Source organism: Balaenoptera acutorostrata, chromosome 13 (genome assembly GCF_949987535.1).
Source record: "Balaenoptera acutorostrata chromosome 13, mBalAcu1.1, whole genome shotgun sequence".
NCBI classification, from domain to species: Eukaryota; Metazoa; Chordata; class Mammalia; order Artiodactyla; family Balaenopteridae; genus Balaenoptera; species Balaenoptera acutorostrata.
Genome location: NC_080076.1, coordinates 87,680,456 through 87,707,298, shown reverse-complemented (window position 1 = coordinate 87,707,298; position 26,843 = coordinate 87,680,456). Strand labels below are relative to the sequence as shown.

Genomic DNA, 26,843 nt, shown 5'->3' with positions numbered 1-26,843 from the left:
GGAGCCCTCAGTTGCAAGCGGAGGGGATGAGGGAGTGATTTGTCCTGAGGTCTGGGTGCGCCGGGGCCGTTGGGAGGCAGCGGGACGTCTCGTGGGGCGTGTGAGCACAGGCCAGGGAGGGCTGGGTTCCCAGACGGCATGGCTTGGTTGCCACGGACCTGGGTTTGAATCCTGGTTCTGTCCCTTTGTACATTGGGCCTCCCCTGTGCGAACCTCAGTTTCCTTGCCTGTCAAATGGGGCCGTAATAGGGGCCACACAGGCGTGAGGATGAGGTGGGGGGAGGGATGCAACCTCCTGGTTCGCTCTGTGGCCAGACTGCCTGGGTTCACATCCCGGCTGTGTGACCTTGAACAAGTCACTTCACAGCTCTGAGCCTCGGTTTCCCCATCTGGCAAATGGATACTTCATCTGTCTTCTAAGTTGTTGAATGGCGTAAGGGGGCTAATGAAAGGTCCCTGCCCCACCCCTCACAGACAGGGTGACCTTGGACAGGTCACGGAACCCCATGGGGCCTCAGTTCTCCTGTCCATTCAGGGAGAGCAGCCCACACATTGCCTTGGGGAAAGCCGAGACACACCTGCAGGGGCCTCAAGCGGGCAGGCGTGGGGAGACTCCGTCAGTGCAGACCACAAGCTTGCATTAAGTTAGTTACATCTTGGTCTCCATCGGTTCTTCTTTTCTTCCCTGTTGAGAGCCCTCCCATTTTATAGAAGTGAAACCCCAGCGAGGTGAGAAGGGTCCCTCCCCAGCCCCAGCCTCGGTCTGCATTTGGACCTGGGCTGCGGTCCCTGGGGCTTCCCCAGTGCGTGCCTATTTCTGCCTCGTCCCTCACCAAGCCTGGGCCAGACACCCTGACAGTGCCTGGCGTGGCTGGGGGCCGGGTGCACAGGGCTGGCTCTCCCGCCGAGGGTGGCAACTGTCCTGTGTTTGTAAGTGACACCGGATGCTGGGCCAGTGGCTGGCTCGGGGCCTCTCCTCTGAGGCCAGCAGGAGCCAGTGGGGAATTCCCTGGTGTCCAGGCTGCCCACTCCAGCTGCCCGCTGTCCCACTGTCCTCAGGCCTCTCCTGGGGACCTCGGGAAAGGCCTGTGCAGCAGAGGATCCCACGAATGTCCCTTTGCTGCCCCCAAGCCCTCAGTGCCCACCTGGGTCAGCCACAGAGCTGTGTTGTTCCACCACTGCCCTGCCCTGAGGGTCTTGGGGACTCGATCCCCCATCCACTGAGAAAGACAGTCACATGTGGTGGCTCAGACCAGAGGTCGCAGAGGAGACCCTTGCGGTGGAACTGTCCTGCGTCGTTGGTGGTGGCCACACGAATCTACACTGAGATAACAGTGCATAGATCTACACGCACGCTCACAAGTGAGCACATGTAAACCCCCGAGATCTGAATAAGGCCAGTTGCATCAATGTCAGTTTCCTGGTTGCAGCTATTATAAGGATGATACCATTGGGGGGAGCTGGCTAAAGGGTCCATGGGATCCAGCTGTGTTATTTCTTACAGCTGCATGTGAATCTACAGTGATCTAAAAAGAAAGAGAGCACAGGCTCTGGGGCCTGGCTGTCCTGGGTTTGATCTCAGCGTGCTCCTTTGTAGCTGTGTGAATTACAGCAGGTGGCATAACCCTGCAGTGCCTCAGTCTTCCTCATCTGTAAAAGGGGGGTAGTGTTTGGTACCTCAGAGGGTTGGCACGAAGATTAGATGTGTTGATTCATGCTAAGTGCTTAGGAAGGTGCTGGCACGTGCTGAGGGGCGAGGGGTGCTGTCATTAGTACTGTTATAACCCTGATGTGATGGCTGTGGTTGGCCCCGCACGATCTCATTTCATACCGAAATCAGCCACAGGAAGGGAGCGTGCTGTATGAGCCCCACTTCTCAGAGGATGACACTGAGACTCGGGTCAGGTGACCCCCCCCAAGGGCACACAGTTTGTAAGGGCCGGAGCTGGGACTCAAACCCCAAGCCAGAGCCTGTGTGTGGAGGTTCTTTGGCTGGGTGACCCTGGGGAGGTTGTTTGCCCTCTCTGAGCCTCGGTCCCCTCCTTCTTCTCTCCCCACTTGTCAGCTGGACAGGGGGCTGGGCTCATGACCTGTGAAAGCCAGAAAGCCTAGACTCTGGGCCCCTTCTCTCACTTCCTGGGCCCACCCAGAGCTCCCACGTCTCAGTCACCTCCTCTGAGGCCTGTCTTTGCAGCCCCACGGTGGGACTTGTTCTCAGCTCTGTCTGTGGGCTCACTTCTGGGGCGGCTGACCTCGCCTTTACTCTGAGCACTTTGACCTCCTGGCTCTGTCCTGTGGGTGCAGCCGTACCTCCTGCTGTTCCCTGTGGTAGGTACTGGTTTCCCTCGGACTCCTTCCTGCCTCTAGCAGTGGTGAGAAGGCCTTTGGGGTGTAACCAGCTCACCCTAGAGTGAGCTGGGTTATCTCCGTTGGCACTTAGCGTGAGAAGAGCATTTCTGTCCGGCCAAAGCTGATCCGAGGGTAGACGCTTCTCCAGGGGCTCCTGGGAGAGGGTCAGCAGGTGGTTGTGCCCCTTAGAACCGGCTAGTAACTGAGTGTGGGCCCTGGGGCATCCCAAGAGGTCCAGGAAGGGCACGTTCTGTGCTTCAGGATTCTGGAGGGTTTCAGAGTATCCCAGGCTGGAGACACGTGGGTGCCTGTAGGACCCGGGGCGGGGGTCTGAGCTGCTGAGAGGGGTTCCACCGTCATGTTGGAGTGATGGAGGCTTGTGTTGGCAGGGAGGACATCAGTCACAGCTGAGCATCTCAGGTTCTGGCTTTGCTGGGCAGAGCCTGGAGGGGTGGGGAGTTGGGTGGGGGGGTTAGGGGCGCTCCAGCCCCACGAGCCTCTTTGCTGTTTCTTGGAAGCCCCGATCATGGTCCTGCCTCAGGACCTTTGTACTTGCTGTGCTCTTCTTGAGACGCCCTTCTATGAGATCTTCACAGCTTCCTCTCACTGAGCCTCTGCTCAAATGTCACCTCCTGAGAGAGGCCTCCATCTCCCCATCATCACTCCTGCCACCTTGCCACTGTCATCACCTGGGACTTACATATGTCCATCAGCCGTGTCCCCCCAAACCCTCCACGTGGGATTTTGTTCATCTTCGTCACCACTGTGTCCCTGGCACTGGGCATATAGTAGGTGCTTAGCAAACAGTTGTTCCTGACTCAGTGTCCCCCACAATCTGTGGACCTGGGCCTGTCCCCTCAAGGTGAATGGGGACAGATAAGCACACCTGCGAGGGCTCCGGCTAGGGAGACCCGGGCCCCTCGAGCTGGAATTCATGGTGAGCTCACCTCCCTGCACCCCAGACGTTCTGCTCCCAGGGGTTGAGAATGCATTTGGGGGCATTCTTGGAAAACTAGAGTCCTTGGAAAGCAGTAATTGTGTTTGCTCAGGAGTGCCCCGTAGGAACCCACCAAGCATCCCCAGAAAGTCTGCACCTCCTAGATAGTCAGAGAGGTGGGAATGGTGAGCAAGGAAAGTGGGGGGGCCCTGAGGGGTCCAGGGTGCAGGGGAGGGGTGCTGACAGCATCTGCTTCATGTGCTGAAGACTGACCAGGTGGGGCGGGCATTCTGCACAGCTTAGCGTATTGAGTCCTTCCAACACCCCTGTGATGGGGGCCCTGAATCACCCTTTCCAGATGAGGTACAGAGAGGGCAAGCAGCTTGCCCAAAGACACACAGCCACAGGCACTCAGTACTCAGAGGCATAATAGGTAGTGGTGCATGTACACACTGCTGTATTTAAAATAGATAACCCACAAGGACCTACTGTATAGCACAGGGAACCCTGCTCAATACTCTGTAATAACCTAATTGGGAAAAGAATTTGAGAAAGAACAGATACATGTATATGTGTAACTGAATCACTTTGTTGTACACCTGAAACTAACACAACATTGTTAATTAACTCTACTCCAATATAAAATAAAAAGTTTAAAAAAATAGGTAGTGGCATTTCCTATGCAGTTGTTTCTGTGCCCAGGGCACTGCTCAGCTCTTTGAGATGATTTTATTTCATCCTCAGAGTCGCTTTGGCCATCCCTGTCTCAGAGGACAGTGGCACAGCTGTAGAGAAGGCAGGATTGGAACCCAGGTTCTTTTGGGGACCCTCCTCAGAGCAGGTGCTATTTTCCAGGGATCTGGCTCAGACCTGGGAAAGGGCCCACTTCCCAGTCTGAGAGAGCCTCCGAGGCCTGGAGATGCCCGAACTCTTCTGGAAGGCTGAGAGTCTGTTTCTCAGCGCAGCTCTGAAGCTGGAAGGCAGGAGGGGCTGCCTCCTACCCCCCCAAGTCGTGGATTTACATGACAATGAGCCCTTTGTGCCTGGGTCCGGCCTCCTTCCCAGGCTAATAACATAATTCCAGGCCTGTGATGTCATAATGGCCCTTTCTGTGCTGAGGTGGGAGGCTGGGTGGGCAGCTGTGTGACCAGCACCAGGGGTGGTGATTATCAGGGGGCAGAGGCTCTCGCCTTCCAGGACCCCCTTTCATCCTTCAGGAGGTGGGATTTGCTCCCATTTGACGCAGGAGCAAACTGAGACTCTGGGGTTTGTGTCCTTCCCCGCCCCCCCACCCCCTCAACAATGCGGAACCACTTCTTGGCCTGTGAAGTGGGAGTGAGTCATCAGCGGTGGGCCCTCTCCTGGAGGCGTGGGTGTGAGAGCCTTTTGCTTCCTCTAAACGGGAGGGAGGCCCTTGTGCCCTGCTCAGAGAAAATGGGTTCAAACCCTGGGCATGTGGCTTAACTCTCTGCGCCTCAGTTTTCTCATCTGCTTAATGGGGATTGTGCTGGGCCTTGGCCGTCGGGCCGAACAGGGAGTGAGCTCTCAGTAGGTGGGCAATCAGAAAAAAGCTGAGGCCAGTGTAGTGGGGTGAATGGAGGCCCCCAAAACACATGTGCACCTGTTAATACCCAGCCCGTCTAAATGTGACCTGCTTTGGAAAAAGGGTCTTTGCAGATGTGTCTTGAGATGAGGTGATCCTGGGTTACCTGGGTGAGCCCTAAATTCAGTGACCAGTGTCCTTACGAGAGACAGAAAGAGGAAGAAGACACACAGAGGAGGGATGGCCGTGTGAAGATGGGCAGAAACCGGAGGGATGCAGCTACAAGCCAAGGAATGCCTGGAGCCGCCAGGAGCTGGAAGAGGCCAGGAAGAATCCTTCCCTAGAGGCTTTGGAGGGTGTGGCTCTACAGACACCTTGATCTCGGACTTCTGCCCTCCAGAGCAGTTAGAGAATAAATTTCGGTGGTTTTAAGCCACCCGGATTGTGATGATTTGTTTACAGTGGATCTAGGGAAACTAATACCGCCCGGTGGTCCCCAGTCTTTGGAGGTTGGGAGAGCTCTCCCTGGGAGGGGTTTGTGTGATGCCTTTCCCCACCCAAGCCTGAGGGCCCAGGACAAAGTGAGGCGGTTGGGTGCCCAGCGGTGTGCGGAGCCCCACCTGAGGAACCTGGAGCCCGCCTCCCTCACTCAGAAGCCAAATCCACAAATTCCGGAACCCGCCCATTGCCTGCTGCTACCTCTCCCGCCCCTAAGGATGTGGCCCAGGACCACGAGGCTCCCTGGTTCCACGCTGGACCCCTCCCCAAGCCCAGAATGCCCATTCCCCACATGCCTGGCAGCTCACCTAGCACCCAGATTGCAGCCATCCCCCAGCAAGCTGCCTCATTTGCCAGGTGCCCTTGAGAAATGGATACACCAAGGCTCAGCGAGGGCAGGCTACCTGGAGAAGGCCACACAGCCCCTCCGTGGTGGTGACGGCCTTCAGAGTCCCAGTCATGGCTAATGGATGGGCTGGCATTGCAGCTCCCAGGAGGGAGGGATCAGAGTCCTGCGACACCTTGAAAATGGAGCAGGCAGTGTAGACGTGGATCAGTTTCTGGAACACGTTGGCCCAGTGTAGATGACACCCTGAAATCTGGCTTTACGTAGATCCTGTCTTGGCCTCAGTTTCTCTGTTTACAAAGTGGTCTTTGAGCTTCAGCTCAGAGCCTGGAATTTTGCTCTTAGAGTGTTTGTAGATGTAACAAGCATTTATTGAGCGCCTGCTGTGTGCAGCATGCTGGGCCTTGGTGATGGACAAAACAGATGTGGTCCCCGCTTTCATGGACCTTGTATTTGGGCTTGTGGGGGGATGGGAAATAAGGCAGCAGGACTTTGGCAACGAGGATTCCAGGTCCTGATAAGGGCCGGGGGCTGGGGTGGAGGCGAGGATGCTGCCTGCCTTCCCCTTCTGAGGCCTGGGGTCGGTGGTCTGCGGCAAGCTTTGGGGGCTGGCTGGTTAGACATGGAGATGGCCGCGGCCCATCTGCAGCGATCCGTGGTCGCCTCCAGCTGGCAAAACTTGACCTGGACCCATGAGCGGTGATGTTGGGTGTGACACCTGGAGCCTGGTAGGGTAGATGGGTCTCCCCCAGCCTGAGCAGGGTGGCAGGGGCACAGAGGTGATGGGGTCCCATCACACATTGGATAAGAGGTGGACGCTGGAGAGGGCTTGCCTGGGTTTGCATCCAGGCTGTGCCACTTGCTTGCTGTGTGATCTCAGACCAGTTACTTAGCCTCTCTGTGCCTCAGTCTTGCCTCTCAGGGATGTTGGGATGATCAGATGAACTGATGCCAGCGAACAGCGTGTTAGGGGTTGGCTGTGATCATGAGTGCGAGGTGCTCACCTTGGATCTAATATAGTGACTGCTTAGAACCTGGGAGCTAGAAGCCGTGTTTGTTAATCTTTCCCTGGCCGCGTTCCTATCTGTGGGACATTGGACAGGCTTCTTTGCTCCCAGACCCTCAGTCTCTCTGTCTTTGAAGTGGGAGCCGGCACAAGTCTGTGGCCGCGTGGAGGCCGGGAGGAAAGGGATGGTGGAAATTAGCATTTATGGGGTGGAGGGGGGCGGGGTCAGGATCTCCACCTGCTGGTCCAAGCCTTGGCCACCTTCCAGGCCAGGAGCAGCTGCCTGTTTTACAGCCCAGGGAACTGAAGCCCCAGTGGGAATGGGACCCATGGCACGCCGGTAGGTGGGTGCAGCCCGCTTGGCCTCCTGGCTGCAGACAATGCCTGCCTTCTGGCCTGGCTGGGGCTGCTGGGACCTGCTCAAGCCGGCCTCTGTTTATCAGCACATTCAGTTCAGGGTAGCAGATGTTCAGAGAGAGAGAGAGAGAGAGAGAGAGAGAGAGAGAGAGACAGGAAGAGCGCGGGAGAGAGAGGGAGACAAGTGCACTCGGGATGTTACTCCAGAAACTGAGGCTGGAGGCTAAATTTACTGCGCAGGGCAGTGTGGGTGGGGTGTGCCTGCGGCTGAGGAGTGACCCAGATCTGAGTCAGCCAGGAGGGGCACCTTTATCTGCAAAGCCGCTGTCTGCTGTATCCCCATTAGAGCCACTGACGGCTCAGGACTGGGCTGGGAGACGCCACTTCTTCTGGGTGAGAGACAGGGCAGGCGTGTCCCAGGCTCCTTCCTCCTACGTTGAGTCTGGCCCGGGCTCCATCTCAGTTCTCCTTGCCTCCTTCTGGCTGGCTTTAGACCTCTCCCTACCTGTACAGGTGAGGAGACCAGAGGGTGGAGGAGATCTGATTCTGGGGAGATTTCATGGGGCTTAGAAGTTGGGCTTTAGGGCGTTGCTATCGTAGGTCTCTTGGTTGCAATTGTCAGACTCCCTGCTTCTCCTGTATTTAACACAAAAGGCTCAGGTAAGCTTCAGGCATGGTTGGATCTAGGGGCTCAGGTGACGAGGTGCTTTTCCTCGTCCAGTCCCTGGTAGCACAGCCTCATCCCAGCTCAGCGGCCCCAGTGGAAGGTAAGCCTGTTGTTCCCCGTATTCCAGCAAGTCTTGGGAATGAACTTTTATCAGCTCAGCTTGAGAGTTAAGCCCCTCCCAAATCAATCACTGCAGCTGGTGCTGCTGTGACTGGTGCTGATTGGCCAGACCTGGGAGGCGGGGTCAGCCTCCCCCAAGGCCAGGACTGAGGGCTGCAGGAGGGTTGGTGGCCCAAGGACGCTGGCGTTTGGTTTGCCATGGACAGCTCCATGTGTTGGAGATGAGCCAGCCCCCCCTTTCACAGCCAGTGTGTGTCCTGTTGGGGTTAGGGTGGTGTCACTGATGGGTAAGTGGCCCAGCCCCTCCCACTCCCTGTTGTCATTAGGGGCCTCCCGGGCCCTGCCTCCAGCCTTTGCCCAGGTCGGACACTCGCCATCCCCCCTCCCTGAAGCTCCCCAGGCTTTGCTGGACCCTCTCTTGTGGCTCCCAGCTGACCACATGTCAGAAGCCACAGGTCACATCCTGGCAGTGCAAGGGCTGGATTTGGATGTCAGACTGATTTATTGCATTGGGTTTATAGTCAGTGTTTTTGTTTTTTTTTAAAGATTTTTTTTTTTTGATGTGGACCATTTTTAAAGTCTTTATTGAATTTGTTACAATATTGCTTCTGTTTTATGTTTTTGTTTTTTGGCTGCGCGGCATGCGGGATCTCAGCTCCCCAACCAGGGATCGACCCCACACCCCCTGCATTGGAAGGCGAAGTCTTAACCACTAGACCGCCAGGGAAGTCCCCGAGTCAGTGTTTTTTAAATAAAAATTGCAAATTGAGGGATGTCTCAAAATCAGACTTTCTTCTCCTGAAAGAATTGGAAGCTGTGATCCCCTGGGCCACCCCCTTCCTGTGCCCTTTCACACGCACGCGTGCACACACACACACACACACACACACACGCACGCACACACGCACGCACGCAGCCCCACCTGCCCCTCCTCGTCGCCTGAGGGTATTGCAGGCCAGGCTGGTGGAAGTGCACAGTCCTCCTTTCTCTCTCCGCCTCCCTGCTTCCGGCCTGGGACCCTTCGCCCTGGAGCCTTTTTGATTCTCCTCCCTCCCTGAACCGATCATCAAATCCCAGGGGCACTCTTGCCGCTCCTGGGCATGGAAGCCGTTGGCTGTCTGGAACTCCTGGCTGCAGGGCTGGAGGACCTTTTGGATTCCTGATCTCTCCTCGTCATCAGACACTCATCAACGAAGGCCCTCGGGCTAATTCAGTGGCCTGGTTGCGTCCACATTTGGACAGAGCTGATCAAAGTGGATCCTTCCTCCCTCGGCCTGGGCGTCTGGGTGGCAGTAGGGGCCTCCCAGCCAGGCCTGTGGGAGGTGGGCCTGCAGGGGTCCAGACTGGTGGTTTGCTGGGGGTCCGGGACGGGGGGATGCATGGGAGGGCGGTTGGTGAGTGGGTGGGCTCCCGGGGTAGAGCAGCTATTCTTAGCAGCAGAAACATTTGTCCTTGTTCACATGTGGTGGAGGACGTCCCCCAGAGAGCTGCCCTGAAATATTAGGGATGACCCCATAAATTCTTCGTAAAGCCGTCCTTGAGGGCTTGTGTGTGTGGAGGAGGCGTTTCCGGCAGCTGCACAGCTGTGGACACGTTTGCCAGATGTTGGTGCAGGGGAGTTGGTGGGAACCCAGGGGCTGCCGCCCTCACCCTCGGGGTCTCTGCACTGGCTGTGAGCCGTGGGGTGGAGACCGCAGTCCAGCGGGCATTGAGAGAGCTGCTTTGGGCCTGGCCTCGGGTTTCAGGGTCCAGGGGCCCATCTCAAGGGGCAGAGAGTTTCTGGTCAGCCCTTCCCTGGGTCCAGGCCATCTGGTTGGAAGCAGCTGGTCAGTGGAGACTTCTGAGGGACCAGAGCTGTGAGGCGCCGGTCTTCAGGCCCAGTTGTGCCCCGTGGCCATTGGGTGCTGAGGTGAGATGGGCTGAGACCGGCCCTTGACTGTGGTCCCACTCAGCCCTTGGCTGTGAGGGGCTGCTGAGGGCTAGGCAGCACCCTTGGCCACACTGTCTTTTTCCATGGGGGCTGCTCTGACAGTGGGAACCACCACAGAGCAGCTGGGTGCTCTTAGCTAGCAATCAGGGAGTCCTCCCTGGAGGAGGTGTGTGTGTGTGTGTGTTCAAAATTTAAAGAAAAAATTTTTTAACTGTGGCACAACACACATAACAGAAAGCTGACCATCTCGACCATTTTTAAATGTACAGTTCAGTAGTGTTTAGTACATTCACACTGTTGTGCAACCATCCTCATCATCCTCTCCAGAACTTTTTTTATCTTGCAAAACAGAAACTCTGTGCCCATTGAACACGAACTCCCCCTATGCCTCCTCCAGGCCCTGGCACCCTCCCTTTTACCTTCTGTGACTCTGACTCCTCTGGGCACCTCACTTGGGCGGAATCTACAGTGTTTGCCCTTTTGTGTCTGGCTTATTTCACTTAGCAGAATGTCAAGCGCTGGGTTCTGTGGCCTCTTTTCTCTTCGGTTGTTGGTTCAGTCCCACCCAGGCAGCCAAGTGGACGGACCCAGGACCCCAGCCCCTCATCCTTTCGAATCCCAGGGTCCTCCTGGGGACCCCCTTCATAGACGCACCCCCCATCCCAGCCTCAGGGCAGGGGATTAATCGGTTTGCCCAGGTCACACAGCCGCCGCCCAGACACCCCGCTTCCCTCTGCAGAGAAAATTGCCGTTTGGAAGGCCAGATGGAGGAGCCGGGTCTAATGGAAACCACGTCCCTCCCGGGGTGCCCAGAACTTAATGAGGAAGAGCCAGGAAAAATCCGGCGTAATGTTTGTGAAATACCCCAGAGGGAGGTCGCGTCACAAGGCAAGGGTTCTCGTGCGGAACCCTGTGACCTGGTGTGCCAGGAGGTTTGTCAGGGCTGTGGTTTCTCTCTCAGCCTCTCTCTCTCTTCCTTTTAAAATTAAAAGGGGAAAAAAGAAAAAGAGTCGCAGAGGAAGTGATTTTGAGCAGATCTTGCCCTGGCAGGGAAGCAGGGCCAGGCGGCTGAGCTGGCCGCAGCCCAGCGGACACAAACGTACCAATTAAATTGGAAACAGAAACGGGCCTCCTTGACAGCTCCAACCAGCGCCGCATCCCTGCTTGCTTTGGGAGGGGGCGTGGGGTGTGCGGGGCCTGGGCTGGCAGTTTTGCGGATCAGAATGACGCCTGGCTGCTTTCTGGCTGTGTGACCTTGGGCAAGTGAGTTCACCTCTCTGAGCCTCGGTTTCCTGATCTGTTGAACGGGGACAATCATGTTTGGTGAGGGCAATCAGATTCTTCCAGTGAGTGGGTGCCTGTGGATGAGATAGATCCTGCCGGTAGCAAGGGGCGGGTATGAGGAACCTGGGAGGGCTTCTCGAAGCAGAATCAGTGGCAGGGGGTGGGCGGAGGTTCTCCCAGTGGCTGGGGATCCTTTTTCAGGGAGGTAAGATGTGGGGCAGGTGCTGGGGGCATGTTTTCCCCTGGAAGATTTTTTTTTTTTCTTTTTTCTTCTTCTTCTTTTTGTTGGCCGAGCCGTGCAGCTTGCAGGAGCTTCGTTCCCCGACCAGGGATCGAACCTGTACCCCGTATAGTGGAAGCGCAGAGTCCTAACTACTGGACCGCCAGGGAGGTCCCTTCCCTGGAAGGTTTGATGCAGGATGTGGCGTCTGGGCGCCTCTCCTCCATGGCCTCCCAGCCAGGCTGCAGCGGCATTTCTGTCCCGGGACCAGGTTGTCCTGGTGCAGCTGGTGCCCGTCCCCAGCTGGTGCCTGGCCCCTGGGCTCAGCGCAGGCCACTATGCCCACCTCCCCAGACGCCTGGACCACGTGGGCCAAGCGATCCAGCTGAGGAGGGCGGAGTCTGGCCATGCACCACCAGCCTGCTGACCCTCTTTGGGCCTCAGTTTCCCATCTGTAACAAGAGGGCAATGAGTGAGATGTCGTGTAGACAAGGTCTGAGGGCTGGGAAGAGCAGCCCCCCCTTCTCCTTGTTTCCAGACTGTGAGGCCCTGCTCACCCCGGGAAGCACCCACTGCTTTTTCTGTTTTCAGGTGTGGGTGTCCCTGGTCTCACCTCCTAATTAGGGACTCACTCTACCGTTTGGTCGGCTCACCTCCCCCAGCCTCAGTTGGTTCATCTGCAAAGTGGGGATAGTCAAGGTAACTACCTCTGCCAGTAACATCATCACTATCGTGGCTGTTACCTTGCCTGCCTCCCTCCCTCGTCCCAGTTTTTGGAGCAGCGCAGGGTAGTAACAGCCACAGCTCTTGTTTTGGGGACTCATTTATGGCTGTTGAACTTCCCATAGATCTTTTCCCAATGAATCCTCTTTCCACTGGCCCTTGGAAGAGAGTTTTACAGATGGGACAATAAAGCCCAGAGAAGTCGGGACTGTGCCCAAGGTCACACAGCTACATCGTGGCAGAGTTGGGATTTGAACCCATTTGGTCACCTCCCACACGTGGGAGCCCTTTGGCCACTTTCCTCACGTAGCAACGCGCGGGCAGGAGGTGGCTTGGTGGAGAGGGTGCATCTCTAGGATCAGGGCGGTCTGCTGGAGGGTACCACCTTTCCTTAGTGACTGAGGGGCTGTGACAGCCCACAGCCTCCAGGGCTCCTACTATGCACGTGATACCAGGTGGGGCTCAAACTGCAGGTCAGGAGCTCAGTCTGGGGCCGGGGAGACAGCGAGCAAACAGACGGTGGTTGTGCATGGCGTTGGGCCCACAGGAGCGGCAGGAAGAGAGAGGCTCGTGGGGGCCCAGGCTGGCAAGTTGGAGTTGGGGTAGGGTTCTCGGGAAGTGATGGTGGAGGTGAGGGCTCCAGCCAGCCAGCCAGGCCGGACGGAGAAGGGGAACTGAGCCCTTGGCCTTTGAGTACCATTGGCCAGGCTGGGGATAGAAACGAACATAGCTGACCAGGAGAGGGTGTGTCCATCCCATGTGGGTAGCTCCTGCCCGCCTCCAGCCTGTCATGCCCCTAAGTGATTTTGTTGTGGGAAAATACACATACGATTTACCATTTGAACTATATTAAAGTGTACGGTTCGTGGGCATGAAGTAGAGTGAGTGGTGTGTCACCATCACCACTGTCTTGTGCTAAAACATGTCCGTCACCCCAAGGGAAACCTAATACCCATTAATAGTCGCTCCCCATGCTCCCCTCCCCCAGCCCCTGGCAGCCACCAGCCTGCATCTGACTTGATGGATTTGCCTCTTCTGGACATTGCACATAAATGGCATCCTTCACCATGTGGCTTGGCATAATGTTTTCATGGTTTATATGCCCCTTTTTATGGCTAAATAATATTCCAATGAATGGATGGACCACATTCCATTTATCTACTCATCAGTTGATGGATATTTGGGTTGTTTCTGTTGATACTTTCTGGCTGTTGTGACTAGTGCTGCTGTGAACATTCATGTTCGTTTTGTCTCATCACCTGTTTTCATTTCTTGGGCTGCATGCCTGGGAGTGGAATTGCTGGGTCATATGGTGTCTCTGTGTTTAACTTAGTGAGGCACTGCCAGACTGGTTTCCGCAGAGATTGCACCATCTTACGTCCCCGCTGGCAATATGTGAGAGTCCCTGGTTTTCAGAGAAGCCAGAAATTGGGGTTTTTCTGTGAAATCCTCTTCATAACGCCTCGTGCTGAGCTGGTCGCTGGGGCTTGGCTGACCTGGATGGGGAGGGGGAAGCAGGTCCCTGGAAAACTGCCCGGCGGGAGCAGATCTGGGGTCTGTGCCACCTTCTGGGCCCACGGGAAGCTGTTTTTCTGGCTGTTGCTTGGCGCATGCGTGTGGTGTGATGGATCGTGTTACCCGGGGCTGTAAATCCCGCTGGCCACAGGGGAGATGTTTCTGAGGCTGGAGTGGGCTGGCTTTTCTTTTCTCCTTTTCCCCAGGAGGGAGGGGTGCTGGCTATGGCTTGAGGAGGAGAAGCGGTGCCCAGGGGAGGGTGGGCCTTGAGTCCCTCCCATTGCGCTTCTGGAGTTCGGGACCAGAGGCAGTTTTCCCCAGGGTTTCTGTGCCCAGCAGCCTGGGGCTTGGGGAGCACTTGTATGGGCTTGGGCCATGGGGAGGTTCATGGGGAGGTTGATGCTTGTCTGTGTCCCCCATGGTGGCTTGTAGGGAGCCTGACGTGTGGGGATATTAGTGGAAAAAAGACACACTTGGCTCTGGGGGTTGGTTAAAAAAGTAAGACCAGAAAACCCCTGGAAAATGGAACAGTTAAATTGATACGCATTGGTTGATTAGTCCATCCATCCATCCATCCTTCCTCCTTCTCCCCTCCTTCCCTCCCTCATCCATCCAACCCTCCATCCACTCCTCATTCATCTCATTCATCACCTTTTCCATCCATCCATCCATCCATCCATCCATCCATCCATCCATCCATCCTTCCTCCTTCTCCCCTCCTTCCCTCCCTCATCCATCCAACCCTCCATCCACTCCTCATTCACCTCATTCATCACCTTTTCCATCCATCCATCCATCCATCCATCCATCCATCCATCCATCCATCCTTCCTCCTTCTCCCCTCCTTCCCTCCCTCATCCATCCAACCCTCCATCCACTCCTCATTCATCTCATTCATCACCTTTTCCATCCATCCATCCATCCATCCATCCATCCATCCATCCATCCATCCACCCTCCCTCTCCCTTCCCTTTGTCTCTCCTTTATCCATCCATCTCTTATTCATCTCATTCATCACCTTTTCCATCCATCCATCCATCCATCCATCCATCCATCCTCCCTCTCCCTTCCCTTTATCCATCCATCTCTCATTCATCTTAGCATCCGTCCTTCATCCATCCATCCGTTCTCCCTTCGTCCGTCCATCCATCCACCCATCCATTTCTCCTTCCTCCTCCGTCCATCCATCTCCCGGTGAACACCTGGCTGAGAGCTTTCCCTGTTGGGACAGACCTGTCACTGGATGCCAGCTCTGATTGGCAAGCCTTTTTGTCTGACTGGTTCACTACTGTAGCTCCAGTGTTTGGAACAGTGCCTGCACATTGTAGATACCCAAATAATTTCCTGATTGGCCAGAATGTGTGGAGACCCCGTTGGCATGGGTTTGTTTAGCTTGGTCCCAGCTTGCGGGGGGCAGGTGGCACCTCTGTGGGCAGCACCCTGAGTTGGCTCTGAGTATGGTGACCGTCAGCTACTCCAGGCCACCGCCCCTCGGGCAGGGCCAAGGACAGGCTGTGATTGGGGTCCTGGCTCCTCCTTAGGGAGCCCAGTGACCTCTTTGCCAGGTAAGGGGCAAGGAAGCTGGTCTTCCTCCTTTAATAGAGTAAGGATTACAGGTGGGCCAGCCCTTTTACGCACAGAGGCCTGCACCCATGGCTCCTTGACAGGGGCACAGCTGAAGTTCCCTTGAGCCCAGAGATGCCAGGGGCAGGTTTGATATAGGAGACCCTTCACGTCACCCCTGCCCAGAGGTGTGGCATCCTTCCCATCTCACTTGGAGTGAAAGCCCCATGTGACCTCCACTTTCACCATCCGGGTCTCCCTGCTGTTCCTCTCCCACCTCAGGGCCTTTGCACTTGCTGTTGCCTCTGCCTGGAACACCCTTCCAAGACATCTGCTGGTTCCTTCTCTCCCCTCCTCCACATCTTTGCTTAAAGACGCCTTCCGGTGAGGCTGTCCCGGACCACCCACTTTAAAACTGCACCTCACCCCCCATCCCCTGCCTACCCACCTCACGCTTCTATTTTTCCCCATAGCACAGATACTGCCCACCACCCGATAATTACTCCCGTCTCACCCAGTGGAACGTCAGCTCCGCGAGGGCGGGGAGTTTGGGTCTGTTATTTGCTGCTGCGTCCCGGCACCTGTCCCGCAGGAGGTGCCTATAAAGCGTGGTTGACAATGGGGAGCAGCCAGGGCGGGGGGGGGCAGGAACTTTGCCTTCGCCCCTGTCCACGTGGGCCATACAGGCTCCTGTGAGCCAGGCCGGGCGAGGCTCACCCATGCCACTTCCCCTTCATCTTATGTCTTAGTTCAGAGCTGGGTTCCTGGGCATCTGTTCTGTGCCATGAGCCCCTGCTGAAGGTGGCCATCAAATGCTTGGCCGGTCCCCGATGTTTACAGCATGCCAGAAGCTAGAAACACAAGGTGGGAACAGTCAGCTTCATTCTAGCTGGTGTTTCCGTAGCAGCTTAACCTCACACCCCAGAACTGCTTCTGTCCTCAAGTCCTGTCCCATCCCCCCACCCCTGCCCCAGTGCTGGCTTCCGGGTCTCCATTCTCCTCGGGCCAGGCTGCCTGGCATGTTTTTGTTTAGTAGATATTTATTGGAAGCCTACTTTGTACCAGGCTCTGGGATATAGCAGTAAACAAAGCAAATATTTATTGAGCGCCTATCGTGTTGGGTTAAATGACGTCCTCCCCAAATTCATGTCCACCCGGAACCTATGAGTGTGATTTGATTGGGAGAGGGGTGTCTCTGCAGATGTAATTAGTTAAGATGAGGTCATACTGGAGAGGGTGGGCCTTAAATATAGTTGGAGTCCTTAGAAGAAGAGCGGGCACAGGCACACGGGAAAAAAGGCCGTGGGAAGATGGGCAGAGATTGGAGCAATGGGGCGACAAGTCAAGGAAACCTGGAGCCGCCAGGAGCTGGAAGGGACAAGGAAGGATCCTCCCCTGGAGCCTCTGGAGGGAGTGTGGCCCTGCTGACACCTTGATTTTGGACTTCTGGCCGCCAGATGAGTGAGAGGATCCATTTCCGTTGTTTTTAGCCATCCACTCTGTGGCAGTTTGTTATGGCAGCTCCGGGAAAATAATACACCTACTGTGTGCCAGGCACCATGCCCCTCATGGGGGGTTCAGCAGTCAATTAAAACAAACATTTATGGAGCAGCTACTATATGTCAGACACTGAGGAGACCGGCAGGGTCCCTGCCCACAGGCTCCCAGCACATGTGTGTGTCCCTGGCCCGAGACAGGCTGGCTGGGGTGGGGTGTCATAGACCGTGTCCCCTCTGTGGGGCTGGCGGCCACTCGAGTGCCGCGGGGGGTTCTGACGAGCGCGGGGGTCAGCGCTGGGGCCGGGGGCCTCTCTCCTGCCTGGCAGCTGATTTTGAATTCTGAAGCTTCCCCACCTGCCACAAGTCCCAGCGTCGGTCCCGTTAGTTCCAAGAAAATGTCAGGCGCGTGCAGGGCAGACAGCTCCCCTTTCATCTTCCTGGGCTCAGGTCTGAAGGCTCCCAGGCACATTTCAGCTTCCGTTCCGGCCCCTTAACAAACACCCCCTCCGCCTCCCCGTGCTCTCAGAGACATCCCAGCCCCAGTGGCTATAACCCCACCCTCCCTGATCTGAGCCTGGCTGCTCGGACACGGAAAATCTGTGGAATGTGTCTTGGTGTGGCCTCCCTGGCCGTCTCGCCTGGGGCCCGAGAGGGGATGTCCGGGCAGGACAGAAACTTCCCCCCGGAAAGAGGCCTCTGCCCAGCAGGGTCAGGGGGATGCAGGTGTGGCGGGTTCCAGCCTCACCTCGTGTTACTGGCGCTCACCTCCGCCTGACAGTTTCGTTCGTTGTGCACCTACTGTGTGCCCGGCGCTATGCTAGGCCCTGCAAGGCAGACACAGAATCACAGGCAGTGAGCTTTCTCCGTGGATGGAACACGGGCTTGGCAGGCTTGTGGGGCGCTGCCGAATCAGACCCACAGCCTATGGGGCTCTCCCAGGGCGGCTGCGTGGCCCTGGCCGTGTGCACGGGTGCTCCCAGCATGGGCTGGGCCTGCAGTTTGCAGCCCTCCTCCAGCCGGCTCTGTGGGCCCGTGGTTTTTGGTTTGGGTATGCGAGGCCCGGTGGGGCTTGCGGTGTCCCCGTCCTATGGGGCTCAGTAGCGTCCCACGCCACCTGGCGAAGCAAGTCCTTAACCTCGCCAGAGCGCTCTCCCCCCTGTGGAGCCCTGACCTTAACCTCGCCAGAGCGCTCCCCCCCCTGTGGAGCCCTGACCTTAACCTCGCCAGAGCGCTCTCCCCTGTGGAGCCCTGACCTTAACCTCGCCAGAGCGCTCTCTCCCCTGTGGAGCCCTGACCTTAACCTCGCCAGAGCGCTCTCTCTCCCCTGTGGAGCCCTGACCTTAACCTCGCCAGAGCGCTCCCCCCCTGTGGAGCCCTGACCTTAACCTCGCCAGAGCGCTCTCTCTCCCCTGTGGAGCCCTGACCTTAACCTCGCCAGAGCGCTCTCCCCCCTGTGGAGCCCTGACCTTAACCTCGCCAGAGCGCTCTCCCCCCTGTGGAGCCCTGACCTTAACCTCGCCAGAGCGCTCTCCCCCCTGTGGAGCCCTGACCGTAACCTCGCCAGAGCGCTCTCCCCCCTGTGGAGCCCTGACCTTAACCTCGCCAGAGCGCTCTCCCCCCTGTGGAGCCCTGACCTGGCCGAGTTTGCCTTATTGAGCATCTGCTGTTTACCAGGCACCCTTCACAAGTGTGCTGTCCTCCTGCGTCCGTGGAGCAGGGACACGCATGTTCCCTGTCTACAGTGGAGGAAACTGAGGACAGAGCCCCGAGGCACCTTGCCCGAAGGGGGAATGACAGGCCCCTGTCCCTGGGGGGCCACTCGGCCTCCCTCACCCCCAGAGCAAGATGTGTCTTCGGCTGGCAGGCTCCTTCTCGACTTGCACGCTGTCTGCCGCTGCTTCTCTGTTCCTGCTATCCCGATCCCACCGGTGTCATCTCGTGCAGGGACGCTTGCGAGAGCCCCCCAGGCCTCTGGGTTCCACACTTGCTCTTCACGGCGCCTGCTTGTCAAACACCCCGATCCTTTCCTCTCTCCCTCAACCACCTTCCGTGGCTCCCCATTGCCCTTTGAACAAAATCCATCCTTTCCGTGGCCCGTGGGCCTTGAATGACGTGATGAATTTCTCAAGCACGAAATGCCTGGTCTCATCTCCGGGTTCTCGCTCAGGTGGTGGCCTCTGCCTGGAGCCCCCTCCACTTCCCCCTCCCCCGGCTGTGTCTTGTTCACGCTCCAGAAGGTTCTCCCTGCCACCCCCTCGCCCTCCCCAAGGCTTCCAGAGCCCCCAGCCTGCTCTCAGAATCACTATTTGCTGCTTATCTGCACCCCGCCGGGGCACCGAGACCCTCTGTGGCCTGGACCCTGCCTCATTCACTAGCCTGGAGCTCAGCTCACAGTGGGGACCCCTAAGAGTCTGGAGATCAATGGATGTCCACCACCCTCTCCTGACCCCAAAGCTCCCACACCCTGCAGTGATACTGGGGCCACTGTATCACATTCCTGCTCTAGCCTGGATCCATTTCTCAGAACCCCTTTCAGCCAAGACCAGATCCAGGAGACCCCCACGTTGCCCCATGGGTAGCTCTCGTCCTCTCCTACCCTTGTCTTTGATGAAGTAATGTCATGTTTTTTCTTGGCATGCACCTCCAAGTGTTGCTGATGAAGTCAAAGCTTAATCCCCACCCCTGCCCCGCCGTTCACACTGTTATGCAAACACCACTTTTATCTAGTTTCGAAACATTTCCATCATTGCATGGTAACCCCCATACCCATCAGTCGCTCCACACCCCTCCATCCCACCCCCCGCCCTTGGCAACCACCAGTCTGCTTCCTGTCTCTGTGGATTTATCATTCTGGACGTTTCCTATAAGTGGAATCATATGGTATCTGTCCTTTCATGTCTGACTTCTTTCACTTAGCATCACGTTTGCAAGGTTCATCCACGTTGTGACATGTGTCAGTGCTTGGTTCTTTTTTATAGCTGAACCATATTGCGTTGTACAGATAGACCACGTTCTGTTTATTTCTCCACTCATTGGCTGATGGGCACTTGGGTTGTTTCCACCTTTGGCTATAGTGAATACTGCTGCTGTGAATACCTTGATTTGTTTCAGTCTCTGTTTTCCATTCTTTTGGGTATATGCCTAGGAGCGGAATTGCTGGGTCCTACAGTAATTCTATGTTTAACATTTTTAGGAACTGTCAAACTATTTTCCTAAAAATAAATTTTTTTTTTCAAGCTGGCGAAAAATGTGGCTAAGGTTGGGGGAGATAGAAATGGAGCTTATTAAAATAAGCTCGTGGTGAATGCAGGAGGTGCAAGATCCCCAGAGTCCCCTGGCTTTGGGGACCACCTGCACATGAGGATGCTGGGCCATGGAGCTGGCGGAGTGATCCTTTGACAGGTGGGTGGTGGGGGCATGAACCCCAAGCTCGGCGGTGGACACTCTGTGAACGTTGAGGTCGTGGGAAGCCAGGCCTTGGCACGAGGAGGGTGGGGAAGTGGCCGAGGATTCTCCAGGACTGGTTTGAAAAGGTGTCACTTCCCTGGCTTCTGGAGCCCACATGCAGTGCACGCCGTGAGCATCTTTCCGGGGATGCCATCCCCAGTCGGCATTTCATTAGGCAAAGGAGGTTAGAAATCTACTGGTAAATTAGACTTCTCGCCGCCTCATGCAATGCAAAGTCACATAGCAACTTGGAAGTTGTGCGTGGCGCTCTTGGAAAGGCACGCAGATTGAGCTTCTCTCTGCCCAGGTGCTGCCCTCTTCCTCTTGCAGAGAGCGGGCAACCGTTTAAAACCCAGAGAGAGGCCAGAATAGAGCTGGCTTTGCTGCATCAGACCACCAGGGTCTGCTGGGCTTTGTGATGAGCTGGGACACAGGGAATTCTGGGACAGGGTCCAGCACTGGTGGCCACAACTGACCCCTCTCCCAAGGCCAGTCTCTTGTCTCTGGGCTGCAGGAGGGCTGCCACGTTGCTCTTGGTGGGACTGGCGGGGGCAGCTCTGCCTCCCTTCCATGTCCACAGCATCGCTGTGACACGGCTGCAACTACTGCAGTGACAGTACTAGTGACTGTAATAATAGTAGCTCCCATTTGCTGAGCAGGACTGTTTCCACGTTCGTGAGAATTACACAGTGCATCCTGTCTCAGTGTCTGGGAAAAGTCCACGTGGGCTTTTTTCCTGAGGTGGTCATAGGTGTGGCAGTTTGGGCTCTGGAATTCTTTGGCTTTGCAGTGTTGGAAGGATTGACAGCACCCGATGGAAAGGTTGCCTCCTTTGTGACTCCCTCCTTCTCTGGGTGAGTCAGAACTTTTGATGGCAAGTGACAGAAAGCTGGGTTGGGCTGGCAAAGGCAAAACACACAGAAGGAGTGCCTTGGCTTCCCTAAATGAAGTAGCAGCTATGATCTGCCTTCAGGCATGGCTGTATCAGGACCCAGCTGTGCTCTCTCTACCCTTCAAATCTGCCTTCCTGGGGCTATGTTCTCGGGTAGGTCCCTGCCAAGTGGTGGCCCCTGAGAGCTCCAGGCTTTCATCCTCCTGGCTTACAGCCCCAGTGGATAGTGCCTGTTTCTGGTTCCTTCTCAGTCTCATGACTGACTCTCATTGGCTCAGATTGGGTCAGATGCCCATCCCTGTACCAATTGCTGCCCCAGGGGAAGCAGGAATCTGATTGGCCAGGCCCAGATCACATGATCACACCTGGAGTCTGGGGAGGGAAGATGGTCCCTAAAAAGAAAGTCAAGTCTACTGTAGCAGGAGATGGGGGTGGGGAGTGGGATGCAGTCATGGCCCCCAGATGGGAGGGAAGGGGGTCTTGTTCTTCCTTTGATCGCCATGATCTCAATCTTCCCTCCCAATATCCCTCCACATCAGACCTCCAAAGGGCAGAGGTTTAGGGCGCCCACGCCCTTGAAAGACAGTTGTCATTGGAGGGCAGGGCGATGAGGGACGTTGGGATGAAATTACAGGGAGCTGGGGGTACACATGTGATGCAACCCCAGCCCGAGAGGGTACATCACATGGGGGCATCCAGGTGCCAGGCCCCTGCGCCACCTTGGATTCTCCTTAGCTCCTGGGTGGCGGGTGTGAGTGGGGGGTTTGCACATGACAGGGGCCTGATGGACACCCCTTTTCTGAGTGGCTGAGTGTGGAGGAGACCCGAGACCTGCCAGGCTTTCAACCCGGGCCTGGACGGCGGAGCCAGTTATAACCTCAGGCAGGCTGCTTCGAGCAGTGGCTGGCGGAGAAGGGAGAGAAGGGTCCTGGGGAGGTTGGGGATCCCCAGAGATTTCTGGACAAAGGCCTCTTCTGACCAGGGGCTCTCTTGCTCTCTTGACTGGAGTCCTTTCTTCTTCCTGGGCCTCAGTTTCCCCATCTGTAAAGCCAGTGGGTTCCTTCCATCCTGGACACATGAGTGCTTTCTTCCCCATGGACAGCATCCTTTGCCTGCCCCTCCGGGAGCCACCTGGGGCCCAGCCGGCTCTCATGCGTGTCCTCAGCTGTTTCCCCGGTGTGGCCCTCGGACTCCCAGTCGCTTCGCTCTCAGCTCACGTCCGGGCCAACCTCACATCTGTCCTGCTCCCCCATCATGGTGTCACTCACCCTCCTCAGAGGGTCACTGGGAGGCCCAGGCAGGCCCGACTTTGCCCGGGGTTGCACTGTGACCTGTGTTCTGCCCGAGCCGACCCTGCTCACCACCATCACCCTGGACGGTTGCACGGACTTTCCCTCCTGGGACAGGCCCAGCAGTTGCCTGCCTGAGCTGCTAGGTGCTTTCGGGGAACCTTGCCCTGGTGGCTCAAACTGGCAGAGGACTTGGGGTGGGGTTGGGTGGGCTGAGGGTGCTTGGGAGCCATGGGGGGGTCGTGGGGGCAATGCCCGCAGAGTTAGAGCTCCCGTGCCTGCTGAGCGAGGGCCTTGGCAGCGGGGGAAGACGCGGCTGTCGCCGACGTGGCTTGTGCAGCAGCTGCTGGCCTGTGGCTGGGAGAGGCCTCAGACACCACGTGGCGTCTCCCACTGCTGTCGGTGGGCACGGAGCTTGCCAGTGCCACGGAGGAGGGTCCCGGAGGACCCCTGTGTGCTCTCGCTTCCTCACAGGGGCCACAGGAAGGAACTGGGGCCCCGGCAGGGTCCACAAGGAGCAGCTGCCCTGTGACTGATCTTCCTTGCTTTTCTGGTCTCCTCACAGGTGCCTGGCACAGGGAGGCCCTCGAGCAGATGACGAAGACTGGCTTTTAATCCTTGGAGACCATTGACAGGGAGCTTACAGGGGCCCACGAGCCCCCCTGGACGCCCACCACCATGTCGGGGTCCACGCAGCCCGTGGCACAGACGTGGAGGGCCACCGAGCCCCGTTACCCGCCCCACGGCGTTTCCTACCCCGTGCAGATCGCCCGGCCACACACGGTAAGGGGCACGAATGTGCGCCTGGGGTCACCTTTGGGGCCTTCTCTTGTCACCGGGTTCCTATTTCTCCTTGGAATTGAGGCTGGAGCGGCTCTAGCGGTGTCCCGCCAGGCCTCACTGTCCCCCGCGGGGAGGTGGGGTGCTTTGGCAGAGACCACTGGCATCTGTGGCCTGGGGACAGCTGGTAAAATCTCTTAGCTCCCATTTTAAAGCGAGGAAGATGGAGCCCAGGGCCAGGCTGAGCTGGGATCTCTGCCTCTGAGTCGGCTGTGGGATTTGCATGCAGACGTGGAGCTCCTGCTATATACACTGTCAGCCCAGCCTCAGTCGGGCTTCCCTGCTTTAGGATTGGGGTGGCTTCCTAGGGGCCGTGGCCCGCAGACGCTCCCCTCCCCAGTCCTCAGGGCCTGGGGCCGATTCACTGCAGTGGTGCCCAGCGCTCTGAGACAATGGGGTCCAGCGCATGTCATTCTCTGAATCCCCGACACGGGGGTCGCAGGGGTTAGTTCTGCTCACAGGGGAGTCTCCCCATTGTTGTGTGAGTGGGGGAGTGGCCTGCTGGGGAGGGAGCGGGCGTGCCCTTGGTCAGCTCTGTTTTAAAAAAAAAAATGTTTTGCTGCGCCGCATGGCCTGTGAGATCTTAGTTCCCTGACCAGGGATCGAACCCGTGCCCCCTGCAGTGGAAGCGTGGAGTCTTAAACTTTGGACCGCCAGGGAAGTCCCGTTGGTCAGCTCTTTTGAGCTGCACCCCGCTCTGTCCACCTCCTAGTGGGGGCCCCCTTTCCTGACTTCATCTCTAGTTGCATGTGGCCCTGAGGATGAGGCTTGGTTCTGTTCTGTATCCTCAGGGGCTTGCCAGAGGGCTCTCAGGGTCCTGCACCTCCCCCGTTTGACCTCCTGGCTGCTTGGTGAGGGGCTGCGAGGGTTTGCAGTTGCAGCCGGGGTCAAAGCTTGCTGTGCTGGCCCCTATGTGAACACGCCTGTGTCTGTCCTGCTTGGCTGGTGTGGTCCCTCCTGAGATGCAGAGAGGAAATGGCGTGGGAGGGCTTTTCTGTCTTCCATGAGCGAGATGTTTTTGCATTTGAGCCCACGGGACCAGCCTGGGGGTGTCCCAGAAACAGTGGCCTCTTGAGGATTTGGGCCCCCAAGATGCTTTTGAGAGCCAGCTGTGATAAACGGGCACATTCTGGATGGAGTCGTCGAATTCTCACAAACAACCCAATGAGAGAGCACCTTGCATTATCATCCCATTTTGCAGATGAGGAGACTGAGGCTGGGAGGTTAAATAATAGGCCTCAGGTTAAATCACCGTGAGAAGGCAGTCGGCTTCAGCTTCAGGACTCTGAGCCCCTGTGAAATGGATGACTATTTATTGGTCACCTACTGTGTGCCCAGGGCCGAGGACTGTGCCCCTGGGGGTCATTTACTATTATGTGTGCTCATCACCTTTATCATAATCACAATAACGGAAATAGGCATTGTCGTCTGAGTGCTTACTACAGGGTGAGCATTTTGTTTATGCCCTTTATGTATACAGTTGCACTTGCCTCTCTTATCACTGAAGTGAGGGTACCCTTATGCGGTGCACTTTGTAGATGGGGAACATTTTGCAGGTGAGGAAACAGGACAAGTCGCTTAATGATTCTGAGCCTCGGTTGTTCATCCATAAAATGGAGTAATGACAGCATCTGTCTCCTAGATTCTCCTGGGGATTAAACGTGATGATCTGTGGAAGGTCCTTATGACAGTGCCTGGCAGACACTCAGCCAGCTATGTCCACTTGCAGTATTGTCACTGTCACTACAGCTGCTTGGAGGGGCTGCCTCCCCTGGGGGCTCCTGGTGGTTGCCTCTGGTTTCTCTTCTTTCTCGTCCCCTCCTGCCAGGTTCCTACCCCCTCCCACTCCCTCCCCGTGGGCCCAGCCTCGGTTAGTCCTTGAGTCCCTGTGGCCCCTGCCATCCTGCAATGCCCCCGTCCTTTGCCCCAGCTGGGCCCTCTCGCAGTCATTTGGCGTCACCAGCTGATCTCAGACACCGCCCGCACTTTTCCCGCTGGGCCGTCAGTGACGCAGGATGCGGCCGGGTAGGACCCAGTGGTCACTTCCTCCGGGCAGGCGGCTGAGGCCGGGGGTGAGCAGGGGCCCTGGGTAGCTACGAGGCGGGGCATCCTTATCCTGTGTGGTGGCAGCAGTGGGGCCCCACTTCCTGATCACCCTGCCTCGTGCTGGGGCGACCCAGCTGGGGGCCGCTGCTTGTTACTGGGAAGGCAGGAACAAGAATTCTAGGCATCCTGGCGGGGTCTTGCTCTCCTGGGCATGTGTCCGGGGCTGGAGGCACTTTTCTTCGGCTGGGGGGAGGTGAGTGTTGGGACTGTAATCTGGAGGTCCTCCTGCAGCCCTGTGCCCCCTAACTCCTTACCGCCAGCCCCGTGTACAGGCAGGGTTTGTGAGATGCCCCCATTTTGGGGGGCGGAGGGTTTTTGGAAGACAGAGGGCGGAGGAAAAGGGGAAAAGGCGTGGAAGGCAAATGCCCCATCCAAGGGCCAGGCGGGAACCCAGGGGTCCCAGCTTCTTGTACAGTAGTTGAGGCAGGTCTGCTGGGATGAGGGGGCGGGGCCTGGACCCCGTGACCTGTGACCTTCCTGGGACTCAGCTCACTCCCATACCTGCTCCCAACAGGCTTGCATCCAGGGTGGCATCTCCTGGCCCTGGAGGCTTCTTCCAGGGTGTCTGGGCACGGGGCTGCTTTGATGGTGGGTCCCCCCCTGGAGCCCGGAAGAACCTCCAGATGTGGCTTTGAATCCCTGTTCCTCCCAACTCACTGAGTGACATTCGGCTGCTCACTTAACCCCGTGGGGGCAGCCTCAGTCTTCCCATCTGCAGTATGGGTGTTGTGGACCTGAGCATCGCTGGCGGATGTTTGCGAGGTGCCCGGGGCGGTGTCTGTATGTGGCAGTCGCCTCCTTCCTCCTGGCGGGGTGGCAGGAGACCAAGGAGGCTCTGCACTCTGAGAGGGGCGGTGGGAGCTGCCTTCTCTGCTGGCCTGCGCCTCAGCCTGCGTCATGTCCGGGCTGCCTGGTGTGTTACGCCGGCGCAGATGGAGGGCTTAATCCCAGGTGTGCTTCCCCTGACCCAGCCTCAGGCGCACTCCGAGCCTCTCTTCATGGTGCTGGTGCGCGTGGCTCGTTCAGTCCCACCTGCTCCACCCTCAGAGCCGCTCTGAGCCCTGTTCTCTCCTTCTCTGTGGTCTCGGCTTCCCTCCCCCGCAGTATCAGGGCCCCACATCTTTCCCTGAGGGTCCTGGCGGGCTCCTGGCACTGAGGGTCTCCCAGGATTCAGGGTCCCAACACATCCTCCCCTCCTTGTCTCCTTTCCAGCTTTCTAGAGCCCAGCTTGATTCTGCCTTCTCTCCCAAGCCCCCTGGGACCCCCTGAGCTCTCTCGAGTTCCTGCAAGCTTTGCACTAAATGAATGCGTTAAAGTCCAAAGACACGGGAGTCAATCCCAGCGCCACTCCTGCCTGCTGTGTGGCCTTAGGCAAGTTACTTAGCCTCTCTGTGCCTTAGTGTTAGAAGGGCTTTTCAGAGCGCAGACTCTGGAGCCAGACCGCTGGCATTCATGTCCTGCCTCAGTGACTTCCTAGCTGTGAAACTTTGGACGAGTGGTCTTACCGCCCTGTGCCTCAGTTTCCCCATCAGTTGAGCGAGGGTAGTTATAAGACTCTGAGGATCAAGTTAGTTGACATGTGCCGAGGCCTCTGCACAACGCCCGGGCTGAGTAAGCGTGACTGATACAGTGCAGTGTTGATGACTTTGATGCTGCTGCTGTCATGACGACAGCGTGCCCGCTAGTATCCTCTTCCGAATGGCCCCCAGGGT

The 26,843-nt window shown here is 57.1% G+C and overlaps 1 protein-coding gene across 22 annotated transcripts in view; it reads left to right on the top strand.

Annotated features, from left to right (window-relative positions):
- The window catches only part of NCOR2 (nuclear receptor corepressor 2), a 225,217-nt gene that overhangs the window by 48,543 nt on the left and 149,831 nt on the right, over positions 1 to 26,843 (top strand). For all 22 annotated transcript variants that reach the window (XM_057525959.1, XM_057525958.1, XM_057525940.1 and 19 more), the window contains one exon: positions 22,751 to 22,968. In XM_057525959.1, coding sequence (XP_057381942.1) covers positions 22,864 to 22,968 — 105 coding nt within the window. In that variant the 5' untranslated portion in view covers positions 22,751 to 22,863. The remainder of the gene's footprint in view (positions 1 to 22,750; positions 22,969 to 26,843) is intronic.